Raw genomic sequence first — 25,751 nt, forward strand, 5'->3', positions numbered from 1 at the left:
TCCTGGTTTTAGAGATTATATTGTTCTGTTTTCTTATTAGAGCGGTTTTTGGGGTTTTGCGGGTCCCGGTTCTGTTTTGGGGGTTCGGTTGTGTTGTATGAACCTTGAGGCAAGGCTTTTGTGTTGTGTTGTCAAGTTTGGTGTTTCTGGGGAGCATAGTTGTGTTGTTATAGTCACAGCGCAAATAACTTTACCTTTTTATATATATAGACTAGCTGTGCCCGGCCACGCGTTGCTGTGGCAAAGTGGTGGTGGTATCGGTTAAAACTTGTTGTGGAATTTTTATTTGACGTTATTTGTATTTTTTTAAATTAATTTTATTGTCACTTATCTTTTTTTATTTATTATATTTTATTATTTTGTTGTATTATTTTTAGTCATTTTGTTATAGTGTTTTATTGTATTAATTATTTTAGTGTTTTCCATAATTTTTTATTGTATTATTTGTATTTATTTTTTTTATCATTATTTTATTAACACTTGGCTGAGTGGGTTGCTAGGAGACCAAGTGGGCGGAGCTTAGCCTTGTAACTGGCAGCAATTGGATAAAAACTATTATTCCTCTCCCTCTAATTAGGAATTTATTTTTATTTTCTTTTTGTTGTATCAACCTAGAGGCATGGGTGAGGGGTTGTGATGTCAATTTTCGAGGTTGTGGGGGGTTTACTTTTGTTGTTTTGTGCGCTGCCGTGATGCCATCACTCTTTTATATATATAGATATAGATAGTTCAACTCAGATTCTATCATCCTCTGTCGGGAAGGCTTCCTGCAGGGCATCATGGGGCTGGACTGGATGACCCCCGGGGTTCTCCTCGAGGGACAAATGCCTCTGTTTTCCTCCTCTTTGGGGTCCGTTCCTCCTCTCGTCCCCTTTGGCCCCTTTTCCGACTGACCGCAGAGGCCCAACTTCCTCCGCCTGCTTGGCCTCTCTTGCCCAGTGGGCTCCCAAGGGCTCTGGCCTGCCCTGTCCACCCTCTCCGGCCAACTGGCCGTCCAGCAGGAAATTCAAGGACTCCGATGAGAAAACAAGCCGGGACGAGACGGGCCTTCCAGATGTGGTGTCCACCAGCGCAGGACAGGCCAAGGCCCGGGTCAGTGGCAGCCGGTCACCCCGGCCAAAGTTCTCCGAATCGGCCGGACCGAGAGAGCCCAGCTGTTCCTGAGGGTCACTTGGCCCGAAGCCTCTGGAACTTGGAGCCGGACCCTGGGTGGGGTGCCTTGGGCCGTGGGGACGCAGCAATGAACTCACTCATTCTTCTGCCTCTGAGTCACCTCCCAGGGGTGGAGTGTCCATAGGAGGAGTGTCCCGCCCTTCACCCACAGCCATCACAAGGCCTCCAGCCCTTTGCACGCCCGCAGGATCCATTCCCAATCTCATCAAGTTGGACGGGACCCCTAAAGACCATCCAGTCCAGTCTGCCGGGCAGGACACCATCAAAACCCTCCCAAAAGATGGCCACCCTGCCTCTGCTTACAAACCCTCAGAGATGGAAGCTCCGTCACGATAATTATAAATGAGTGATATTATTATTATTATTATTGACACAACGACGTTGTATGACACAGCAAACAAGATAGACATGCTGGATTTCGTTTCACAAAACCACAAGTCGAACACTTCCCAAGTATTATTATTATTATTATTATTATTATTATTTTATTATGACACAGCAAACAAGATAGATATGCTGGATTTCGTATCACAAAATCACAAGTCAAACACTTCCCAAGTATTATTATTATTATTATTATTATTATTATTATTATTTTATTATGACACAGCAAACAAGATAGATATGCTGGATTTCGTATCACAAAATCACAAGTCAAACACTTCCCAAGTATTATTATTATTATTATTATTATTATTATTATTATTTTATTATGACACAGCAAACAAGATAGATATGCTGGATTTCGTATCACAAAATCACAAGTCAAACACTTCCCAAGTATTATTATTATTATTATTATTATTATTATTATTATTATTATTTTATTATGACACAGCAAACAAGATAGATATGCTGGATTTCGTATCACAAAATCACAAGTCAAACACTTCCCAAGTATTATTATTATTATTATTATTATTATTATTATTATTTTATTATGACACAGCAAACAAGATAGATATGCTGGATTTCGTATCACAAAATCACAAGTCAAACACTTCCCAAGTATTATTATTATTATTATTATTATTATTATTATTATTATTATTATTTTATTATGACACAGCAAACAAGGTAGATATGCTGGATTTCGTATCACAAAATCACAAGTCGAACACTTCCCAAGTGTCTAGGACTGTGTGATGTATTATTATTATTATTATTATTATTATTATTATTATTATTATTATTATTATGACACAGCAAACAAGATAGATATGCTGGATTTCGTATCACAAAATCACAAGTCGAACTCTTCCCAAGTGTCTAGGACTGTGTGATGTATTATTATTATTATTATTATTATTATTATTATTATTATTATTATTATTATTATTTTATTATGACACAGCAAACAAGATAGAACTTTTCCTTCAATTTTGTCAAGGAACTTTCCATGCAATGTTTTGTTGTGCCAGCTGTCAGCTCTAGTTTGTAGTGCGGTTTTCTTGTACTGATTCTTTGTCTGCTGTGTTTTGAGGAGTTTTGAAGGGAAAAAAAGCCACGAAAGAGTTAAAATACAAATTAAACCAAGAAAGTAAATATAATAAACAGAGCAGGATAAAGTCTTTCTTCAAAGCCCGGTTGATAACCATCGGCACTGCCATAAAACTGCCGGGACAATGAAGATCCAGCAAAACAACAAATAAAACAGCCAGCCGGCCACGACTAAAGATCGTATTCCAGATCATTGCATTAAATATTTTATCTTCTGGGTACCGTATATACTCGAGTATAAGCCGAGTTTTTCAGCCCTTTTTTAGGACTGAACCCCCCCCCCCCCTCGGCTTATACTCGGGTGAGGGTCCTGGTTGGCTTATATTCGAGTCGGCTTATACTCGGGTATATATGGTACATTTATTATATTTCTCTATTATTATTGGTATTATTACATTTATTATTTTACTGCATTTATTATTATTATTACATTTATTATTTTACTCTATTTATTATTATTATTACATTTATTCTTTTACTTTATTTGTTATCATTATTACATTTATTATTTTACACTATTTATTATCATTACATTTATTATTTTACTCTATTTGTTATCATTATTACATTTATTATTGTACTCTATTATTATTATTACATTTATTATTTTCTCTATTTATTATCATTATTACATTTATTATTTTACTCTATTAACATTGTTACTACTACATTTATTTTACTTTATTATTATTATTATTATTAATACATTTATTATTTCACTCTGATAGTATTATTGTTACATTTATTCTTTTACTCTATTAATATTGTTACTATTACGTTTATTTTACTCTATTTTTATTATTATTAATAATAAATTTATTATTTCACTCCGATACGATTATTGTTACATTTATTCTTTTACTCTATTTATTTTTACATTTATTAATTTTCTGTATTTATTAGTATTATTACATTTATTATTTTACTCTATTTATTATCATTATTACATTTATTCTTTTACTCTATTAATATTGTTACCATTACATTTATTTTTACTCTTTTTTATTATTATTAATACATTTATTATTTCACTCCGATACGATTATTGTTACATTTATTATTTTACTCTATTTTTACATGTATTAAACAAAGGTATTATTACCTTTATTTTTAATGTATTTATTATTATTATTATTACATTTATTATTTCACTCTAATAGTATTATTGTTACATTTATTATTTTAATCTATTTATTTTTTACATTTATTAAACAAAGGTATTATTACCTTTATTTTTAATGTATTTATTATTATTATTATTATTACATTTATTATTTCACTCTAATAGTATTATTGTTACATTTATTATTTTACTCTATTTATTTTTTACATTTATTAAACAAAGGTATTATTACCTTTATTTTTAATGTATTTATTATTATTATTATTATTACATTTATTATTTCACTCTAATAGTATTATTGTTACATTTATTATTTTACTCTATTTATTTTTTACATTTATTAAACAAAGGTATTATTACCTTTATTTTTAATGTATTTATTATTATTATTATTATTATTACATTTATTATTTCACTCTAATAGTATTATTGTTACATTTATTATTTTACTCTATTTATTTTTTACATTTATTAAACAAAGGTATGATTACCTTAATTTTTAATGTATTTATTATTATTATTATTATTACATTTATTATTTCACTCTAATAGTATTATTGTTACATTTATTATTTTACTCTATTTATTTTTTACATTTATTAAACAAAGGTATTATTACCTTTATTTTTAATGTATTTATTATTATTATTATTACATTTATTATTTCACTCTAATAGTATTATTGTTACATTTATTATTTTAATCTATTTATTTTTTACTGTATTCATTATTATTATTATTACATTTATTTTTTCACTCTGATACGATTATTGTTACATTTATTATTTTAATCTCTTTATTTTTACATTTATTAATTTTCTGTGTTTATTAGTATTTTTACATGTATTATTTTACTCTATTATTATTATTATTAAAAGGATGCATAAGCACATTTACATTGAAGGAGAGGAGACTAATGATTTAACCAGAGTTGGACAGTTTAATCTTAAATTACAGTTTTATGTAAATATTCAAAAATATTTAACCTGCTGATGGCTCCAAACAGCATGAAGAGGCCTATGTAAATCCAATGGGAAGGTGCTGCCACCTCCTGGCGAAAGCGCAGAATGTCACTTGGGTTTATAATAATAATAATAATCATAATAACCCAAAGAGAAGAAAGGATGCAAAGAGAAAGAAAGGAAAGAAGAAAAAAAGAGAGAAAGAAAGGAAAAGAGTGGCTACTGTGGCTTGAAGGCCCAAAAGACGCCCCAGCGCTGGTCCCCGTCCGCACAGCGACCCAGTTTCGCCCTCCATCCCGAAGCCATGGATTCGAATTCACTCCCCGAGAATTCCTGCAAGAAGGAAATTAATAATAATAATAATAATAATAATAATAATAATAATAATAATAATAATAAGCGGGTGTCATGGTCGCCAAAGAAAGCAAGCTTTCAAATTCCAAACTCAATAAAGTCTAGATTACCGTATATACTCGAGTATAAGCCGACCCGAATATAAGCCGAGGCACCTAATTTTAATCACAAAAAATCTGGGAAAACCTTGATTCCAGTATAAGCCGAGATACCAATAAAATCACATTACCGTATATACTCGAGTATAAGACGACCCGAATATAAGCCGAGGCACCTAATTTTAATCACAAAAAATCTGGGAAAACATTGATTCCAGTATAAGCCGAGATACCAATAAAATCACATTACCGTATATACTCGAGTATAAGACGACCCGAATATAAGCCGAGGCACCTAATTTTAATCACAAAAAATCTGGGAAAACATTGATTCCAGTGTAAGCCGAGATACCAATAAAATCACATTACCGTATATACTCGAGTATAAGACGACCCAAATATAAGCCGAGGCACCTAATTTTAATCACAAAAAATCTGGGAAAACATTGATTCCAGTATAAGCCGAGATACCAATAAAATCACATTACCGTATATACTCGAGTATAAGCCTAGTTTTTCAGCCCTTTTTTAGGACTGAAAAAACCCTCCTCGGCTTATACTCGAGTGAGGGACTTGGTGGGCTTATATTCAGGTCGGCTTATACTCGAGTATATATGTTATATTTATTATTTTTCTCTATTATTATTGATATTGTTACATTAATTATTTTATTCTATTACTGTTGCTATGATGACATTTATTTTACTCTATTTTTATTATTATTAATAACACATTTATTATTTCATTCTGATCTTATTATTGTTGTTGTTGAATTTATTATTTATTATGTATTATTTTCCTGTATTTATTATTATTATTATTATTATTATTACATGTATTATTTTACTCTAATATTATTAAAAGGACCCATAAGCACATTTACATTGAAGAAGATGAGAATAATGATTTGATCAGAGTTGGACAGTCTTATCTTAAATTACAGTTTGATGTATTATTATTATTATTATTATTATTATTATTATTATTATTATTATTATTACATTTATTATTTTACTCTATTATTGTTGTTACTTTTACATTTATTTTACTCTATTTTTATTATTATTAATAATACATTTATTATTTCACTCTGATCTTATTACGATTATTATTATAATTGCATTTATTATTTTACTCTATTTATTATTACATGTATTATTTTCCTGTAATTATTATTATTATTATTACATGTATTATTTTACTCTATTATTATTAAAAAGATACATAAGCACAATTACATTGAAGAAGATGAGAATAATGATTAGATCAGAGTTGGACAGTTTTATCTTAAATTTGAGCTTGATGTAAATATTCAAAAACATTTAACCTACTGATGCTTCAATTAATGTAATTTTATTGGTATCTGTTTTTATTTCTGAAATTTACCACCCTCGGCTTATACTGGAGTCAATGTTTTCCCAGTTTTTTTTTGTGGTAAAATGAGGTGCCTCGGCTTATATTCGGGTCGGCTTATACTCGAGTATATATGGTAGTGTAATTTTATTGGTATCTTGGCTTATACTGGAGTCAATATTTTCCCAGTTTTTTGTGGTAAAATGAGGTGCCTCGGCTTATATTCGGGTTGGCTTATACTAGAGTATATACGGTAATTTTATTGGTATCTCGGCTTATACTGGAGTCAATGTTTTCCCAGTTTTTTGGTGGTAAAATTAGGTGCCTCGGCTTATATTCGGGTCGGCTTATACTAGAGTATATACGGTAATTTTATTGGTATCTCGGCTTATACTGGAGTGAATGTTTTCCCAGTTTTTTTGTGGTGAAATTAGGTGCCTCGGCTTATATTTGGGTGGGCTTATACTCAAGTATATACGGTAATGTAATTTTATTGGTCTCTCACCTTATACTGAAGCCAATGTTTTCCCAGTTTTTTGGTGGTAAAATTAAGTGCCTCGGCTTATATTCGGGTCGGCTTATACTCGAGTATATACGGTACATTGCCTATATAAAAGCCAATATGATATGTATATATATATGCAAAGGTCTATACTCAAGTATATACGGTAATGTAATTTTATTGGTACCTTAGCTTATACTGAAGCCAATGTTTTCCCAGTTTTTTGGTGGTAAAATTAAGTGCCTCGGCTTATATTCGGGTCGGCTTATACTCGAGTATATACGGTACATTGCCTATATAAAAGCCAATATGATATGTATATATATATGCAAAGGTCTATACTCAAGTATATACGGTAATGTAATTTTATTGGTACCTTAGCTTATACTGAAGCCAATGTTTTCCCAGTTTTTTGGTGGTAAAATTAAGTGCCTCGGCTTATATTCGGGTCGGCTTATACTCGAGTATATACGGTACATTGCCTATATAAAAGCCAATATGATATGTATATATATATGCAAAGGTCTATACTCAAGTATATACGGTAATGTAATTTTATTGGTCTCTCACCTTATACTGAAGCCAATGTTTTCCCAGTTTTTTGGTGGTAAAATTAAGTGCCTCGGCTTATATTCGGGTCGGCTTATACTCGAGTATATACGGTACATTGCCTATATAAAAGCCAATATGATATGTATATATATATGCAAAGGTCTATACTCAAGTATATACGGTAATGTAATTTTATTGGTACCTTAGCTTATACTGAAGCCAATGTTTTCCCAGTTTTTTGGTGGTAAAATTAAGTGCCTCGGCTTATATTCGGGTCGGCTTATACTCGAGTATATACGGTACATTGCCTATATAAAAGCCAATATGATATGTATATATATATGCAAAGGTCTATACTCAAGTATATACGGTAATGTAATTTTATTGGTACCTTAGCTTATACTGAAGCCAATGTTTTCCCAGTTTTTTTTGTGGTAAAATTAAGTGCCTCGGCTTATATTCGGGTCGGCTTATACTCGAGTATATACGGTACACTGCCTATATAAAAGCCAATATGATATGTATATATATATGCAAAGGTCTATACTCAAGTATATACGGTAATGTAATTTTATTGGTACCTTAGCTTATACTGAAGCCAATGTTTTCCCAGTTTTTTGGTGGTAAAATTAAGTGCCTCGGCTTATATTCGGGTCGGCTTATACTCGAGTATATACGGTACATTGCCTATATAAAAGCCAATATGATATGTATATATAGATGCAAAAGTCTACTATTTTCTGGCTTATGGTCTCTTGACTATTTCCAAACTAGATGAAGCCCAACGCCCTTCTGCCAGGCGGGAAAGCACCATCGAAGCCCTCCCGACAGATGGCCATCCCACCTGCACAAAGGCTTCCCGGCTCTTCTGCAGCTCCTCCAGCTCCTGGTTCAGCGCCAGCAGCATCCGCTCCGTGTGGTCCAAGGCCTTCACCTGGACGAAGCCCGACTCCTGCAGCACCTGCGGACAGGTGGGCAAGCCGACGGTGTGATGCGGCAGCAGAAGCAGCCAATGCGATTGCAAATGGCAAATTCTGTTGGAGCAGCTCAAGTGATTGGCAGGTTTAGACCTTGCAGAGACCATACCTGTCCGTATTCCTCTGGGGTGAGCAGGCTGTATCCTCTTTGCTGGACGTAGTCGGTCAAGGCTCTTGACCAGGGACGAGGGCCGCAGCAATAGTCGGAGAGGAGCAGCTGACCGCCCGGCTTCAGCCACGACTACGGAAAGAAGGAGGAGGAGGAGGAGGAGGATGGTTATTATATTGTTGTTATTTACTACTATTCCCATTTATTTTTTTATTATATTGCTATTATTATTTTAGTAGTAGTAATTATTGCAACGTATTACTATTATTCATTACTAAGGGATGATGATGATTATTATTATATTGTTATTATTTACTACAATTCCCATTTATTTTTATTATTTTGCTATTAGCTGCCCGCCTGGCTTCAGCCACGACTAGGGAAGGAATGAGGATGATGATGGTTATTATTATTATTTATTATTATTATTATTATTATTATTATTATTGACACAATGACGTTGTATGACACAGCAAACAAGATAGACATGCTGGGTTTCATATCACAAAACCACAAGTCGAACACTTCCCAAGTGTCTAGGACTGTGTGATTTATTATTATTATTATTATTATTATTATTATTATTATTATTATTATTATTATTATTATTATTATTATTATGACACAGGAAACAAGATAGATATGCTGGATTTCGTATCACAAAACCACAAGTCGAACACTTCCCAAGTGTCTAGGACTGTGTGATGTATTTTCGGATGATGCGTGCAGATCCCAGTCGGGTGGCCTTTTGCAGTTGGCAGAGCGTAATTTTGTCAATGTCTATTGTTTCCAAATGCCGGCTGAGATCTTTTGGCACAGCACCCAGTGTGCCCATCACCACCGGGACCACCTGCACTGGTTTCTGCCAGAGTCTTTGAGGTTCAGTCTTGAGGTCCTGATAGCGGCTGAGTTTTTCCTGTTGTTTTTCGTCAATGCGACTGTCACCTGGGATGGCGACATCCATGATCCAAACCTTGTTCTTTTCCACAACTGTGATGTCTGGTGTGTTGTGTTCCAGAACTTTGTCAGTCTGGATTCGGAAGTCCCACAGTATCTTTGCGTGCTCATTTTCCAAGACTTTTGCAGGTTTGTGATCCCACCAGTTCTTTCCTGCTGGCAGGTGGGACTTGAGGCATAAGTTCCAATGAATCATTTGGGCCACATAGTTGTGTCTCTGTTTGTAGTCTGTCTGTGCAATTTTCTTACAGCAGCTGAGGAGATGATCCATGGTTTCGTCAGCTTCCTTGCACAGTCTGCATTTTGGGTCAACAGCTGATTTTTCGATCTTGGCCTTAATTGCAATGAATCATTTGGGCCACACAGTTATGCCTCTGTTTGTAGTCTGTCTGTGCAATTTTCTTACAGCAGCTGAGGATATGATCCATGGTTTCGTGGGTTTCCTTGCACAGTCTGCATTTTGGGTCATCAACTGATTTTTCAATCTTGGCCTTAATTGCATTTGTTCTGATGGCTTGCTCCTGGGCTGCAAGGATCAGGCCTTTTGTCTCTTATTATTATTATTATTATTATTATTATTATTATTATTATTATTATTATTATTATTATTATTATTATTATTATATGGTTGGTGTTCTAAAGCCCGGCAGGTTGGGATCTACTAACCAGGAACCTTTGGAAGAGCAAGGGCTTGTCTGCCACGTGGAGAATGGTGTCCCGGCTGTAAACCACGTCAAAAGACCCTTCCGGGAACATCCTCCGAGTCGCATCACCGAGCTCAAACTGGACCTAAAAAAGAGAGAAATTGCATTGACGACACTATTCGTAACATAGAAGCCTATAGTTTATGGCAAATAGGCCTTGTTTTCTCCTTTTACCAGCGATCCGGTCTCCTTTTGGGCTCGCTCCAAAGCCATTTCGATCATATTGTGGGAGAGATCCATACCCAGAACTTCCACACCGAATTCCTGGCAAAATAAATAAATAAATAAATAAATAATAATAATAATAATAATAATAATAATAAATAAACACAGTGCTAGACAATGTGTTGTCGAAGGCTTTCATGGCCGGAATCACAGGGTTGTTGTATGTCTTTCGGGCCGTGTGGCCATGTTCCAGAAGCATTCTCTCCTGACGTTTCGCCCACATCTATGGCAGGCATCCTCAGAGGTTGTGAGGTCTGTTGGAAAACTGATAAAGGAAGGGTTGTTGTATGTCTTTCGGGCTGTGTGGCCATGTTCCAGAAGCATTCTCTCCTGACGTTTCGCCCACATCTATGGCAGGCATCCTCAGAGGTTGTGAGGGTCACCTCACAACCTCTGAGGATGCCTGCCATAGATGTGGGCGAAACGTCAGGAGAGAATGCTTCTGGAACATGGCCACACAGCCCGAAAGACATACAACAACACAGTGCTAGACACTTGGGAAGTGTTCTATCTTGTTTGCTGTGTCATACAATATAATAATAATAATAATAATAATAATAATAATAATAATAATAATAATAATAATAATCTCAGACACTTGGGAAGTGTTCTATCTTGTTTGCTGTGTCATACAATATAATAATAATAATAATAATAATAATAATAATAATAATAATAATAATAATAATCTCAGACACTTGGGAAGTGTCCGACATGGGATCCGACTCATCTTGTTGTGTTTCAAATAATAATAATAATAATAATAATAATAATAATAATAATAATAATACATCACACAGTCCTAGACACTTGGGAAGAGTTCGACTTGTGATTTTGTGATACGAAATCCAGCATGTCTATCTTGTTTGCTGTGTCATAATAATAATAATAATAATAATAATAATAATAATAATAATAATAATAATACATCACACAGTCCTAGACACTTGGGAAGTGTTCGACTTGTGATTTTGTGATATGAAATCCAGCATATCTATTTTGTTTTCTGTGTCATAATAAAATAATAATAATAATAATAATAATAATAATAATAATAATAATACATCACACAGTCCTAGACACTTGGGAAGTGTTCAACTTGTGGTTTTGTGATACGAAATCCAGCATGTCTATCTTGTTTGCTGTGTCATAATAATAATAATAATAATAATAATAATAATAATAATAATACATCACACAGTCCTAGACACTTGGGAAGTGTTCAACTTGTGGTTTTGTGATATGAAATCCAGCATATCTATCTTGTTTGCTGTGTCATAAAATAATAATAATAATAATAATAATAATAATAATAATAATACATTACACAGTCCTAGACACTTGGGAAGTCTTCGACTTGTGATTTTGTGATACGAAATCCAGCATGTCTGTCTTGTTTGCTGTGTCATACAATAATAATAATAATAATAATAATAATAATAATAATAATAATAATAATAATAAAGACCTCTTGTTATCATCACATCAGATGTTTGTTTGCTAGTTTTTCCCGTAAACAAATGCCCATTCATTACAAAATGACAATCCTGCAAGGTAGTTCAGACCCAAAGAAAGGGGTTGACTCAATTATTTTGATAATTATTTTTAAATTTAATAATAATAAGAATAATAATAATAATAGGGAGTATATTTTATTTTATTTTATTTATTTATTTTAATTTATTCATTTATATCCTGCTTTATCTCTCCATATGGAGATTCAAAGCGGCTCACAATCCAAAACATTACAATTATAAAACAGTATATCATTATATATTATCAGTAGTAATTATATTTAATATATCGATATTACTATATTACAATATTATTATTATATATTATATTGTATTATTATAAGTATTATATTGTATTATATTATAATATTATTACTTTCGCCATATAGAAATCTCCGCCTCCGATTCCGCATCCGACGTCCAGCACTTTCTGAGACGGTTTCAGATTCAACATCTCCAGCAGCTCCTATATGTATAAAATATATCATACTAATATATTATAACATTACAATATTAATGAATTATATCATATAATAATACTATATTATACATTGCAATATTAATGCATTATATCATATAATAATACTATAGAGTCTGATTTATCCAAGACAAACAGGCCTACCCTTCTGACTGGCAGCCGGGGGGAGAACGGCTCTTCCTCATCGTCTGTAATTTGGACTTTATTTTTCTTTTCTTTTTAAAGATTAAATGACTATGTCTTTTGTGGCCAAATTTGGTGCAATTTGGTCAAGTGGTTTTGTTGTTTACTCCATAGGAAAAACGCACGTTACATTTTTCGATACCGTATACACTCGAGTATAAGCCGACCCGCATATAAGCCAAGGCACTTAATGTTACCACAAAAAAACTGGGAAAACATTGACTTCAGTATAAGCTGAGAGTGGAAAATTTCAGAAATAAAAACAGATACCAATAAAGTTACATTACCGTATATACTCGAGTATAAGCCGACCCGAATATAAGCCGAGGCACCTAATTTTACCACAAAAAAACTGGGAAAACGTTGACTCCGAGGGTATAAGCCGAGGGTGGGAAATTTCAGAAATAAAAATAGATACCAATAAAATGACATTAATTGAGGCATCACTAGGTTAAGTGTTTTTGAATATTTACATCAAGCTCAAATTTAAGATAAGACTCCCCAACTCTGATTTAATTAGTATAAATCTTGGCTTATACTGGAGTCAATGTTTTCCCAGGTTTTTTGTGGTAAAATTACGTGCCTCGGCTTATATTCGGGTCAGCTTATACTTGAGTATATACGGTAATGTAATTTTATTGGTATCTATTTTCACTTCTGAAATTTACCACTCTTGGCTTATACTGGAGTCAATGTTTTCCCAGGGCTTTTTTGTGGTAAAATTAGATGCCTCGGCTTATAGTCGGGTCGGCTTATACTCGGGTATATACGGTAATGTAATTTTATTGGTATCTATTTTTATTTCTGAAATTTACCACTCTTGGCTTATACTTGAGTCAATGTTTTCCCAGGTTTTTTTTATGGTAAAATTAGGTGCCTTGGCTTATATTCGGGTGAGCTTATATTCGGGTCGGCTTATACTCGAGTATATAATGTAGATGGATAATCAGTGTATATAGTAATTCAGTTCAAAGATGATAATCCGGATTCTCTGATTTGCTAATCTGGATTATATGGCAGTGTAGCTCCAACCTGAGTTCCAATTCCCAGCTAAAGCGGTTTTAAACTGCATTAGCTCCACAGTGTAGACGCACCTTGGTGGTCCGGAGGCCTCCGGTGCTGACGAATCCTGGGCCAAAGACCCATTCGTAGCGGCGGATGCTTCGGGCCGCATACTGCTCGTTGTCCAGAAACTTCTGGATGGTTCCGTATCCTCGGGCGTCTTCTTGGTTCCGGGCCACTTTCTGGAGAAGCCAACAAACCTGGTTCCGGTTCTGCTTCCTCTGCAAAAAAAAGGATTTGATTGGCTTTCAAGTTGCTAGTTCTCAATATCTTTGCGCATAATGCTCGGCACTGACCATCGATGGCCAAGCTGACCCAGCCTTTCACGGCCTTAATTTGCTTTTCACGACTGTCTTCCAAGATTAAAAATCAATACAGAGTTTATTGTATTATATAGTAGGGTTGTCCAAAAAATCGTTTTGATTCTTATATCGGAATTATTTCGGATTGTTCTCGCTTTTTGAATCGAGTTCCGAGACGTTGTCCCTGGGCGCAACCAGCAATGTAATTTGAACCATCGTTGGCCCATTCTCTAAATGTGTCTTAATGTTTCGTTAATTTTTTTCCCCAAAAAATCATAAAAGACAGGAAATTAGGCTCCTTTCATCAGGGTATTTTAATCTAATGATTTTATCTTATATTGCTGCTATAGTCCCCCCCCCCCCCCACCTTTGAAGTTGACGTATTTGCATTGGTGGTTGTTTGATATTATTACTATTATATAAACCTTTGTTTTAACTTCTGTTTTATCTTCTTGTGTTTTAAACTGTGTATATTGTTTAATGTATTTGTGTTTTAAACTTTGTATATTGTTTAATGCTGTTACTTTTGTAACGTTGTGAGCCGCCCCGAGTCCCCACGGGGAGATGGTGGCGGGGTATAAATAAAGTATTATTATTATTATTATTATTATTATTATTATTATTATTATTATTATTAAATGTTCTGCAATTTGTTGAGCAAAGACTGTTGAATGTGATCTCCCACTGTACCACATTTGATGAGGATAGCTCAAGAAATGAGGGCGGGAGAGCCCTGTAAAAGTCCCCCCCCCCCAGTTTCCTTTTTTTTTCCTTTGGAGACTGCGCATGCGCGGCCGCCATTTTAGAAACATTTAGAATATTACGAATTTTTGGGTGAAAAATTCGGAAATACTTTCTATATCGAAGCGCCGGCACCCTCTACTTTAGAAACAAGAATTGAAACATTTTTTCCATCGATCGGACATGCCTATTATTTAGGTTTATTTTTAATAGGAATTATCACGCAACCAGAAAGTATTGTTGATCCGGTATCGACCCTGGATCGAGAGTCTGTCGTATTCATCAAATCTGCAGAAAATTATATCTGTGTAATAATCTAGGTTAATACTAGCTGTGCCCGGCCACGTGTTGCTGTGGCATAATTTATTGGCCACCTTGATCAGCATTTAATGGCCTTGTAGCTTAAAAGTCTGGCTGATTCCTCCCTGCGGGAATCTTTTGTTGGGAGGTGTTAGCTGGGCTGATGCTTTCCCGTCGTGAATTCCCCTGTTTTCAGAGTGTTGTTCTTTACTAGAGCTTTTAATCTATGTTAATTTTATCAATATTTGTATGTATATATTTTTATCCTTTACAATTTTATCTTGTAAATCGCCTAGAGCATCTTGGATGGAGGGCGATTAATAAGTAATTAAATGATGATGATGATGATGATGATGATGATTTACTGTCCTGGTTTTAGAGGGTTTTTTTTTAATGTTGGGAGCCAGGTTATGTTCATTTTCTTTGGATTTCTCTAGGTAAGAAACAGGCAGGCAACTGTGGAATAATATCTAGTGTGGGAGAAAGAAGTCTTGTCTGTTGGAGGCCAGAATGAATGTCGTAATTGCTCTCCTTGATTAGCATTGATTGGCCTTGTAGCTTCAAAGCCTGGCTTCTTCCTGCCTGGGGTAATCCTTTCTTGGGAGGTGTTAGCTGGCCCTGGTTGTCTCCTTTCTGGAATTTCCCTGCATGCGTGGAGCTTCTGCCTGTAATACCCGTATGTCCTCCAAAGGTAGGAGCTGGGGCCAGCTCCGCGCATGCGCACTTTGCTTTTTTTTATTTTTTGGGATTTTGAGGGACATGGACTTTGAATTGTGTTTTGGTTTTGTCGTCTAAACACAGCAGGGAGGACCATGTGTTGTCTTGCCAAGTTTCGTGGTTCTGGGTTTTGTAGTTTCGTTGTTTTTATTAAGGTAGAAATGGTCAGAACAGATTTATATAGATAGATTTGAAAAATGTGCATAATAAAAATAATAATAATTTTTAAAAAAATGAAATAATACAAATAATAAAAAATACAAATATATTTTAAATTAAATAAAAAAATACAAAATACAATCTTCCTAATAATATATGTAAGCGTATATTTATTTATTATTTATTTATTTGCTACATTTATATGCCGCCCTTCTCACCCCAAAGGGGACTCAGAGCAGCTTTCAAATTACATTCACATACAATACATTATATTATTAGCATAGTACAATACTAGCATTAAATTACTATATTGTACTATATCAGGGGTCCTCAAACTTTTTAAGCCGAGGGCCGGTCCACAATCCTTCTGACTTGAGGGGCCGAATTATCATTTGAAAAAAATACAAACAAATTCCGATGCACACTGCATATGTCTTATTTGTAGTACAAAAACAACAACAACAACAACAACAACAATGAAAGAACAATACAATATTTAAAAATAAAAACAATTTTAACCAACATACATTTATCAGGAATTCAATGGGAAGTCTGGTCCTGCTTCTGGCCAATGAGATAGTCAAGTTAATTAGGGTTGTTGTTGTTGTTGTTGTTGTTGTTGTGTGCCTTCAAGTCATTTCAGACTTTGGGTGAGCCTAAGTCTAAAATTTATTTATTATTTATTTACTGCATTTATTTACTACATTTGTATCACACCCTTCTGACTCCAAAGGGACTCAGAGTGGCTTACAAATTATATGTACATACAATATATTGTATTATTAGCATAGCACAATATTAGCATTATATATTATATATTACTATATTGAACTATACCACTATACTGTGATATTATATGTAATATAAAACATATAATTATTATTATTATATGTTATTATTATTAGTGTTATATTGTATTACATTGTAATATTATTATCAATATTATATGTACATACAATATATTATATTATTAGCATAGCACAATATTAGCTATATATTACTTTATTGAACTATACCACTATACTGTAATATTATTAGTAATATTATATGTAATATAGAATATATAATTAATATTACTATATGGTATTATTATTAGTGTTATATTGTATTACATTATAATATTATTATCAACATTATATGTATATACAATATATTATATTATAAAACTGAGGGCGGGGGCCAGGTAAATGACCTTGGAGGGCCGCATCCGGCCCCCGGGCCTTATTTTGGGGACCCCTGTACTATATCATTACGTTGTAATACTATTAGTAATATTACATTTAATATATAATATATAATTAATTATTATTAATGTTTCCCCACCGGCGTAGGATAAGGCTTGGGCGGAAAGCACTCTGTCCGTGCTCAGAGGCACTCTGACTTACCTTGACGTACGTTTGCACCGAGCGGGACATGACGATCTCGAACCCGAAGCCCTCGTCTCCCGAAGCCGTTTGGGGCGAAGCAAAGAGGTGGTTGTATTGCGCGGGGGTCCGGTAGCGAGTGGGGTTGAAGGCCCTGGGGGCGTCACCTGGAGAGAAAGGGGACCCCAGTGGTCATCTAGTCCAGCCCCACTCGGCCATACAGACACATACAAGACTCCCCCGACAGATGGCCATCCAGCCAGGATATGACTGACTCCAGGATAAGCCGAGAGACCAATAAAATGACATTACCGAGAAAGGGGACCTCCAGAGGAGACGCCACCAGACTTCCCCACAATCTAAATTACCGTATATACTCGAATATAAGCCGACCCGAATATAAGCTGAGGCGCCTAATTTTACCACCAAAAAACTGGGAAAACATTGACTCCAGTATAAGCCGAGAGACCAATAAAATTACATTACTGTATGTACTCGAGTATAAGCCCACCCGAATATAAGCCGACCTGAATATAAGCCGAGGCACCTAATTTTGCCACAAAGAAACTGGGAAAACATTGACTCCAGTATAAGCCGAGATACCAATAAAATTACATTACCGTATATACTCGAGTATAAGCCGACCCGAATATAAGCCGAGGCAACTAATTTCACCACGAATAAACTGGGAAAACATTGACTCCAGTATAAGCTGAGATACCAATAAAATTACCGTATATACTCGAATATAAGCCCAGGCACCTAATTTTACCACAAAAAAAACTGGGAAAATATTTACTCCAGTATAAGCCGAGAGGCCAATAAAATGACATTACCGTATATACTCGAGTATAAGCCGACCCGAATATAAGCTGAGGCACCTAATTTTACCACCAAAAAACTGGGAAAACATTGACTCCAGTATAAGCCGAGAGGCCAATAAAATTACCGTATATACTTGAATATAAGCCGAGGCACCTAATTTTACCACAAAAAACACTGGGAAAACATTGACTCCAGTGTAAGCCGAGATACCAATCAAATTACATTACCGTATATACTCGAGTATAAACCGACCCAAATATAAGCCGAGGCACCTAATTTTACCACCAAAAAAACTGGGAAAACATTGACTCCAGTATAAGCCGAGATACCAATAAAATTACCGTATATACTTGAATATAAGCCGAGGCACCTAATTTTACCACAAAAAAACTGGGAAAACATTGACTCCAGTATAAGCCGAGATACCAATAAAATTACCGTATATACTTGAATATAAGCCGAGACACCTAATTTTACCACAAAAAACTGGGAAAACATTGACTCCAGTATAAGCCAAGATACCAATAAAATTACATTACCGTATATACTTGAGTATAAGCCGACCCGAATATAAGCCGGGGCACCTAATTTTACCACGAAATTGTTACCATTGTTGGGCTACTGACCCGACTGGAAGAAGCAAGACTCTCGGAAGAACAGGTGTCCTCCGGGACGCAGCCAGCAAAGCAATTTCTGGGCCGCTTCGCTCAATTCGTCATCCGAGAGATACATGAACAGCCAGTTGGAGAAGATCAAGTCCAGGCTGAAGCAGGAGAAGAGACGGGAGGTCAGCTCCGTCCCCAAAACAGAGAGAACGGGCCCAAACCGCATTCGTTCTGTTAGGACACACAGGGGGTGGAGCTAGAGGAGTGGGCGTGGCTTCTTCCCAAGAGCCTGAGATAGGGCTGAGCATCTATACCTCTCCTGAGAGGCCTTTTAGGACTAAAGGGCGGAGCTAGGAAAGGGGGTGGAGCCTCCTTCGAAGAGCCTGAGACAGGGCTGAGCCTCTATATCTCTCCTGAGAGGCCTTTTAGGACTAAAGGGCGGAGCTAGGAAAGGGGGTGGAGCCTCCTTCGAAGAGCCTGAGATAGGGCTGAGCATCTATACCTCTCCTGAGAGGCCTTTTAGGACTAAAGGGCGGAGCTAGGAAAGGGGGTGGAGCCTCCTTCGAAGAGCCTGAGATAGGGCTGAGCATCTATACCTCTCCTGAGAGGCCTTTTAGGACTAAAGGGCGGAGCTAGGAAAGGGGGTGGAGCCTCCTTCGAAGAGCCTGAGATAGGGCTGAGCATCTATACCTCTCCTGAGAGGCCTTTTAGGACTAAAGGGCGGAGCTAGGAAAGGGGGTGGAGCCTCCTTCGAAGAGCCTGAGATAGGGCTGAGCATCTATACCTCTCCTGAGAGGCCTTTTAGGACTAAAGGGCGGGGCTAGGGAAGGGGGCGGGGCCTTCTTCCAAGAGCCTGAGACAGGGCTGAGCCTCTATACCTCTCCTGAGAGGCCTTTGAGGACTCAAGGGCGGGGCTAGAGGAGTGGGCGTGGCTTCTTCCCAAGAGCCTGAGACAGGGCTGAGCATCTATATCTCTCCCGAGAGGCCTTTTAGGATTAAAGGGCGGAGCTAGGGAAGGGGGCGGGGCCTTCTTCCAAGAGCCTGAGACAGGGCTGAGCCTCTATATCTCTCCTGAGAGGCCTTTTAGGACTAAAGGGCGGGGCTAGGGGCGGGCCTCTTCTGAGGAGCCTCTGTATACCTCCCCTGAGGCGCCTGTCAGAACACAAGATGGGGTATAGAGGCCCCGCCCCCTCCTCTAGCCCCGCCCCTTGTGTCCAGGACAGGGATAGAAGCTCAGCCCTGACTCAGTGCTCGTAACTCCGCCCATCCCAGTCCTGGCTAAACTATTGGTGGCCCCGCCCACCTCCACCTCGCAGCCCTGCATCTTGGACTAGGGGGGAGGCTCAGCCCCGCCCTCTTGAGCAGGAGCCACGCCCACCCCTCTAAGCCACGCCCCCTTTAAAGTGATATAGATGCTCCCAGTGCCTTCACCCACCTCTCGCTCGGCATCTCCAGCGTGGTAATATCCGCCTGCTTGAATGTGATGTTGTTCCGATGTTTGTTTTCTTCTTGGTTTCGCAGCAGGAATCTCCCAATGAAGTCCACGGCTGTGACGTGGTTTGCCTTTTCCGCAAGGGATCCGGTGAACCGACTAAAAGAAAAGCCAGCGATAACTTGCCTCGTTACCGTACTTTCACAAAGTAATTAGTTACCCTAGGGGACAAAAATAGTTCACTAGGGTTGTAGTTACAAGTTTCAAAAGTAGAATTCAATCTTGGTTGTTAATCATGTGCCTTCGAAGCTGCTTCTGATTTAAGGAGTCCCTTCAAAGAGTAATAATATGCGTTTTTTCCCATGGAGTAAACAACAAAACCACCGGACCCAATCACACCAAATTTGGCCACAAAAGACAGAGTCATCCAATCCATGTCTTTCAATTAAAAAAACCTTAAAAAAATAAAGTCCTAATACCAGAAACCCCCCAATTGCTTACCAACTTGAATAGCACTGAACAGCCTTGCAGCTTCAAAGCCAGGCTGCTTCCGAACCAGAGGGATCCTCTGATGTGTGACTCACCCGATGCCGGCTCCCAGTTCGAGTATGTCTTTCCCATCTAGCGGAGGCAGAAGGGCCAGGATTTCGGGGGTGTCCTCCTGGGTGAGCTCCTCGGCCCCCGAGTCCAGCATCATCTCCCGCAAGGAGCCCTCCCGCGAATGCTCCTGCCAGAAGCGCCGCATCAGGAGGCGCGGGGAGGACGCCGGGGCTGGAAACCAAGCGGAAAAAAACCCTAGCGTTGTCATCCAGGCGGACCTTCTTAGTTGTCATGATCTCCAATCTTTGACATCTCCGGTCTGCCAGCCATAAAACCTCAATGACCCTCTGGTATATGAGAGCCCCTATATAAATGGGCCAAAGAGAAGGTTCTGGTATTCGGTACAATAAAACCTGTTGGAATCTACCAGCTGGTGGAAGACTGACCCACAGCACAACTGGGAGAAGAGAACCTAACAATCCATAAAACCTCAGTTGCCCTCTGGTATGTGAGAGCCCCTATATAAATGGGCCAAAGAGAAGGTTCTGGTATTCGGTACAATAAAACCTGTTGGAATCTACCAGCTGGTGGAAGACTGACCCACAGCACAACTGGGAGAAGAGAACCTAACAATCCATAAAACCTCAGTTGCCCTCTGGTATGTGAGAGCCCCTATATAAATGGGCCAAAGAGAAGGTTCTGGTATTCGGTACAATAAAACCTGTTGGAATCTACCAACTGGTGGAAGACTGACCCACAGCACAACTGGGAGAAGAGAACCTAACAATCCATAAAACCTCAGTGACCCTCTGGTATGTGAGAGCCCCTATATAAATGGGCCAAAGAGAAGGTTCTGGTATTCAGTACAATAAAACCTGTTGGAATCTACCAGCTGGTGGAAGACTGACCCACAGCACAACTGGGAGAAGAGAACCTAACAATCCATAAAACCTCAGTTGCCCTCTGGTATGTGAGAGCCCCTATATAAATGGGCCAAAGAGAAGGTTCTGGTATTCGGTACAATAAAACCTGTTGGAATCTACCAACTGGTGGAAGACTGACCCACAGCACAACTGGGAGAAGAGAACCTAACGATCCATAAAACCTCAATGACCCTCTGGTATGTGAGAGCCCCTATATAAATGGGCCAAAGAGAAGGTTCTGGTATTCGGTACAATAAAACCTGTTGGAATCTACCAGCTAGGTGCTTTTTTCCGGTGGAAGACTGACACAAATGGGAGAAGAGAACCCGACATTAATGCATTAAGGCACCATCAAAGCCCTCCCGACAGATGGCCATCCAGCCTCTGCTTAGAAACATACTAAGAAACCTTCCCCCATCTACAGAATGCTTTTCATAGTACTGCAGTGCCTGCTAGACTTTTTCGTCTTCTCCTTCTTCATGTTGTTGGTCTTGGCCCCGCTGCCTAATCCGTGGAGATCGTTGTTTACAACGTCTGGAGACCTTGGACTGGCCGGCGGTGGCTTAGAAGCGAATGAGTGGCAACAATGGCCACAGAAAGTGAAAATACTCGGCAGTGACCCTTGCCCTGCAGAGTTGGCAGAGCAAAAGTCATAAAAAAGGGGAGAAGCCGGAGACGGGTGATAGTCGTGATGGTGATGATGATGGCCATGAAGTCTCCTTCGAAGCAGAGACTTAATCATGATAGTGGTGGTGATGGAGTCTCCTTATAGGGAGGAGGTGCAATAATAATAATAATAATAATAATAATAATAATAATAATAATAATAATAATAATAATAATAAAACTGCAAAAGGCCACCCTACTGGGATCTGCACGCATCATCCGAAAATACATCACAGAGTCCTAGACACTTGGGAAGTGTTCGACTTGTGGTTTTGTGATACGAAATCCAGCATATCTATCTTGTTTGCTGTGTCATACAATAAAATAATAATAATAATAATAATAATAATAATAATAATAATAATAATACAAAATACATCACACAGTCCTAGACACTTGGGAAGTGTTCGACTTGTGATTTTGTGATACGAAATCCAGCAAGTCTATCTTGTTTGCTGTGTCATAATAAAATAATAATAATAATAATAATAATAATAATAATATAATGATAATAGTGGTGATGGAGTCTCCTTATATGTACGTGCAATAATAATAATAATAATAATAATAATAATAATAATAATAATAATAATAATAATAATAATAACATAATGATAATAGTGGTGATGGAGTCTCCTTATATGGAGGTGCAATAATAATAATAATAATAATAATAATAATAATAATAATAGTAATGGAGTCTCCTTATATGGAGGCGCAATAATAATAATAATACAATATAATAATAATAATAATAATAATAATAATAATAATAATAATAATAATAATGGTGGTGATGGACTCCTTATATAGAGGTGCAATAATAATAATAATAATAATAATAATACAATATAATAATAATAATAATAATAATAATAATAATAATGATAGTGGTGGTGATGAAGTCTCCTTATATGGAGTTGCAATGGTAATAATAATAATAATAATAATAATAATAATATAATGATAATGGTGGTGATGGAGTCTCCTTATATAGAGGTGCAGCAATAATAATAATAATAAATACTAAATCCAGCATATCTATCTTGTTTGCTATGTCATAATAAAGTAATAGTAATAATAATAATAATAATATATTAATTATATATTATATATTAAATGTAATATTACTCATAATATTACAGTATAGTGGTAATAATAATAATAATAATAATAATAATAATAATATATTAATTATATATTATATATTAAATGTAATATTACTCATAATATTACAGTATAGTGGTAATAATAATAATAATAATAATAATAATAATAATAATAATAATAATAATAACCTTAATTTATATACCGCCCTATCTCCTGGATGGGACTCAGGGCGGTTTACAGTCACAAAAGCAACACAAACATTACATAACAACATAATAACACATTATAGTGCAATATAGTAATATCTCTAATGATATTGTTGTGCTATGCTAATGATATAATATATTGTATGCAAATACAACTGGAAAGCCACTCTGAGAGAGGGCGGGGTATAAATGTAGTAAATAAATAAATATAAATAAATAAACATTTTACCCCAAACCTGCTTTTCCCCCAACAGCCCGACTTACCTTCGGCCATGTGGTCAAGTGGCTCCTTCCTCGATGCTCCTTCAGCCTCACAATTAATCATTAATTGGCCATTATCTCAATGATAACGAGCCCGGCGGGCCATTGGTTTAAGTCAAAGCTAAAGCCCTCCCGACAGATGACAATCCTGCCTCTGTTCAAAAACCTCCACTGGACTCCCAGGAAGACAATATTTTATTAGAGTCGAAAAGGGTCCTCAAAGGACATCTAGTCCAACCCTGTATGATCCAGGCTGGAATGCACAATTATAATACAGTACAGAACTGTTATAAAGGATTATAATAATAATAAATACAGGAAAATAATACAAGTAATAATAAATAGAGTAAAATAATAAATGTATTAATAATAATGAAAATAGAGTAAAATAAATGCAAAAGTAACAACAATAATAGAGCGAAATAATAAATGTAATAATAATCAGAGGGAAATAATAAATGTAATAATAATCAGAGGGAAATAATAAATGCAATAATATACAATAATAAATGTAATAATAATAATAATAAATACAGTAAAATAATAAATATAATACAGTAAAATAATAAACGTATTAACAATAATAGAGTAAAATAATAAATGCAATAATATACAATAATAAATGTAATAATAATAATAATAAATACAGTAAAATAATAAATATAATACAGTAAAATAATAAACGTATTAACAATAATAGAGTAAAATAATAAATGCAATAATATACAATAATAAATGTAATAATAATAATAAATACAGTAAAATAATAATATAATAATACAGTAAAATAATAAATGTATTAACAATAATAGAGTAAAATAATAAATGCAATAATATACAATAATAAATGTAATAATAATAATAAATACAGTAAAATAATAAATATAATACAGTAAAATAATAAACGTATTAACAATAATAGAGTAAAATAATAAATGCAATAACAGTAATAATATCAGAACGAAACAATAAATGTACTGTAAAGCTAAATGACAGTGTCGCAAAAGGATGCATCCAATTGATGCAGTTGAATGAGTTCGCACTGATCCCATAACTCATTTCCAAACTGCCACAAATTGGGATCCCAATAGACGTACCTTTCCGGATAATCGTTGCCGCATCATCTAAGCCTTCGCTATCCTTTCTTGGCATTATTTACTGACTTCGGGACAAGTTTTTCCGGAGGTTTATTCTCAGCAAAGCCTGGGCTGGAGAAATGGTGGAAAAAACCCTTTGTTGTGGGTGAGAGGTTTCCGAACCAAAGTTCTCTGGGAACTTTACAAACAAGTTCAACAAGGTTTAAAAGGTTGCCGGGCAGACAACGGGTTCACGGAGAAATTGGTACCAGAAATAGGAAGTTACGGACTTGCGGGTTTAGCGGGGACTTTTTCCCTGGAGGTTCCGATATAGCAGCTGGATGGCCATCTGTCAGGAGTGTTCCATCCCCCAGAGGTTTGGTTTGCATTTTTTCATAGTTGTAGGAATAGCATCTGTTTGCATTTCTTCCAGAGGTTTACAACCAGCATGCAGGCCTTTGCTGCTTTCAGTTTGCAAGTCTTTGCTGCTTGCAGTTTGCAAATGTATATTTTTGTTCTGGAGACTGAAGAAGAAAGAACTCAGGTGTGCTTGTGTGGCCAAGCCAGGACAGCCCAGACAAAGCCATCATAAGTATTGAACTGCCTTTAAAACCAGTGCTGAGCATAGATAGGGAAAGACCTGCTCTTTCTAAAAATAGTAGCTTAGCACCGGGGCAGAGAATATCTCAGGATTTTTC

General features: G+C 36.2%; 1 protein-coding gene across 1 annotated transcript; it reads right to left on the reverse strand.

The window, feature by feature from the left end:
- Positions 1 to 4,716: 4,716 nt before the first annotated feature.
- Positions 4,717 to 24,003, reverse strand: LOC134294345 (uncharacterized). The gene is made up of 12 exons (XM_062965124.1): positions 23,981 to 24,003; positions 20,856 to 21,042; positions 20,275 to 20,430; positions 18,861 to 18,997; positions 17,431 to 17,576; positions 13,859 to 14,047; positions 12,480 to 12,569; positions 10,539 to 10,628; positions 10,327 to 10,449; positions 8,704 to 8,835; positions 8,462 to 8,578; positions 4,717 to 5,091 (listed from the first exon to the last, which is right to left on the reverse strand). The coding sequence occupies exons 1-12, from the start codon at positions 23,988 to 23,990 to the stop codon at positions 4,978 to 4,980; spliced, it is 1,491 nt and encodes a 496-aa protein (XP_062821194.1). The 5' UTR covers positions 23,991 to 24,003; the 3' UTR covers positions 4,717 to 4,977.
- Positions 24,004 to 25,751: the final 1,748 nt, after the last annotated feature.

Source organism: Anolis carolinensis, unplaced genomic scaffold (assembly GCF_035594765.1).
Source record: "Anolis carolinensis isolate JA03-04 unplaced genomic scaffold, rAnoCar3.1.pri scaffold_14, whole genome shotgun sequence".
Classification (NCBI taxonomy): Eukaryota; Metazoa; Chordata; class Lepidosauria; order Squamata; family Dactyloidae; genus Anolis; species Anolis carolinensis.

Bases quoted from the DNA above. Each gene is read 5' to 3' on its own strand.
- LOC134294345 (XM_062965124.1), bottom strand. The intron at 14,048-17,430 runs GTAAGTCAGAGT...TTTTTTTTGCAG, and splicing joins CGGTGCAAACGTACGTCAAG to AGGAAGCAGAACCGGAACCA. The intron at 10,450-10,538 runs GTAAAAGGAGAA...TCTCTTTTTTAG, and splicing joins AAAAGGAGACCGGATCGCTG to GTCCAGTTTGAGCTCGGTGA.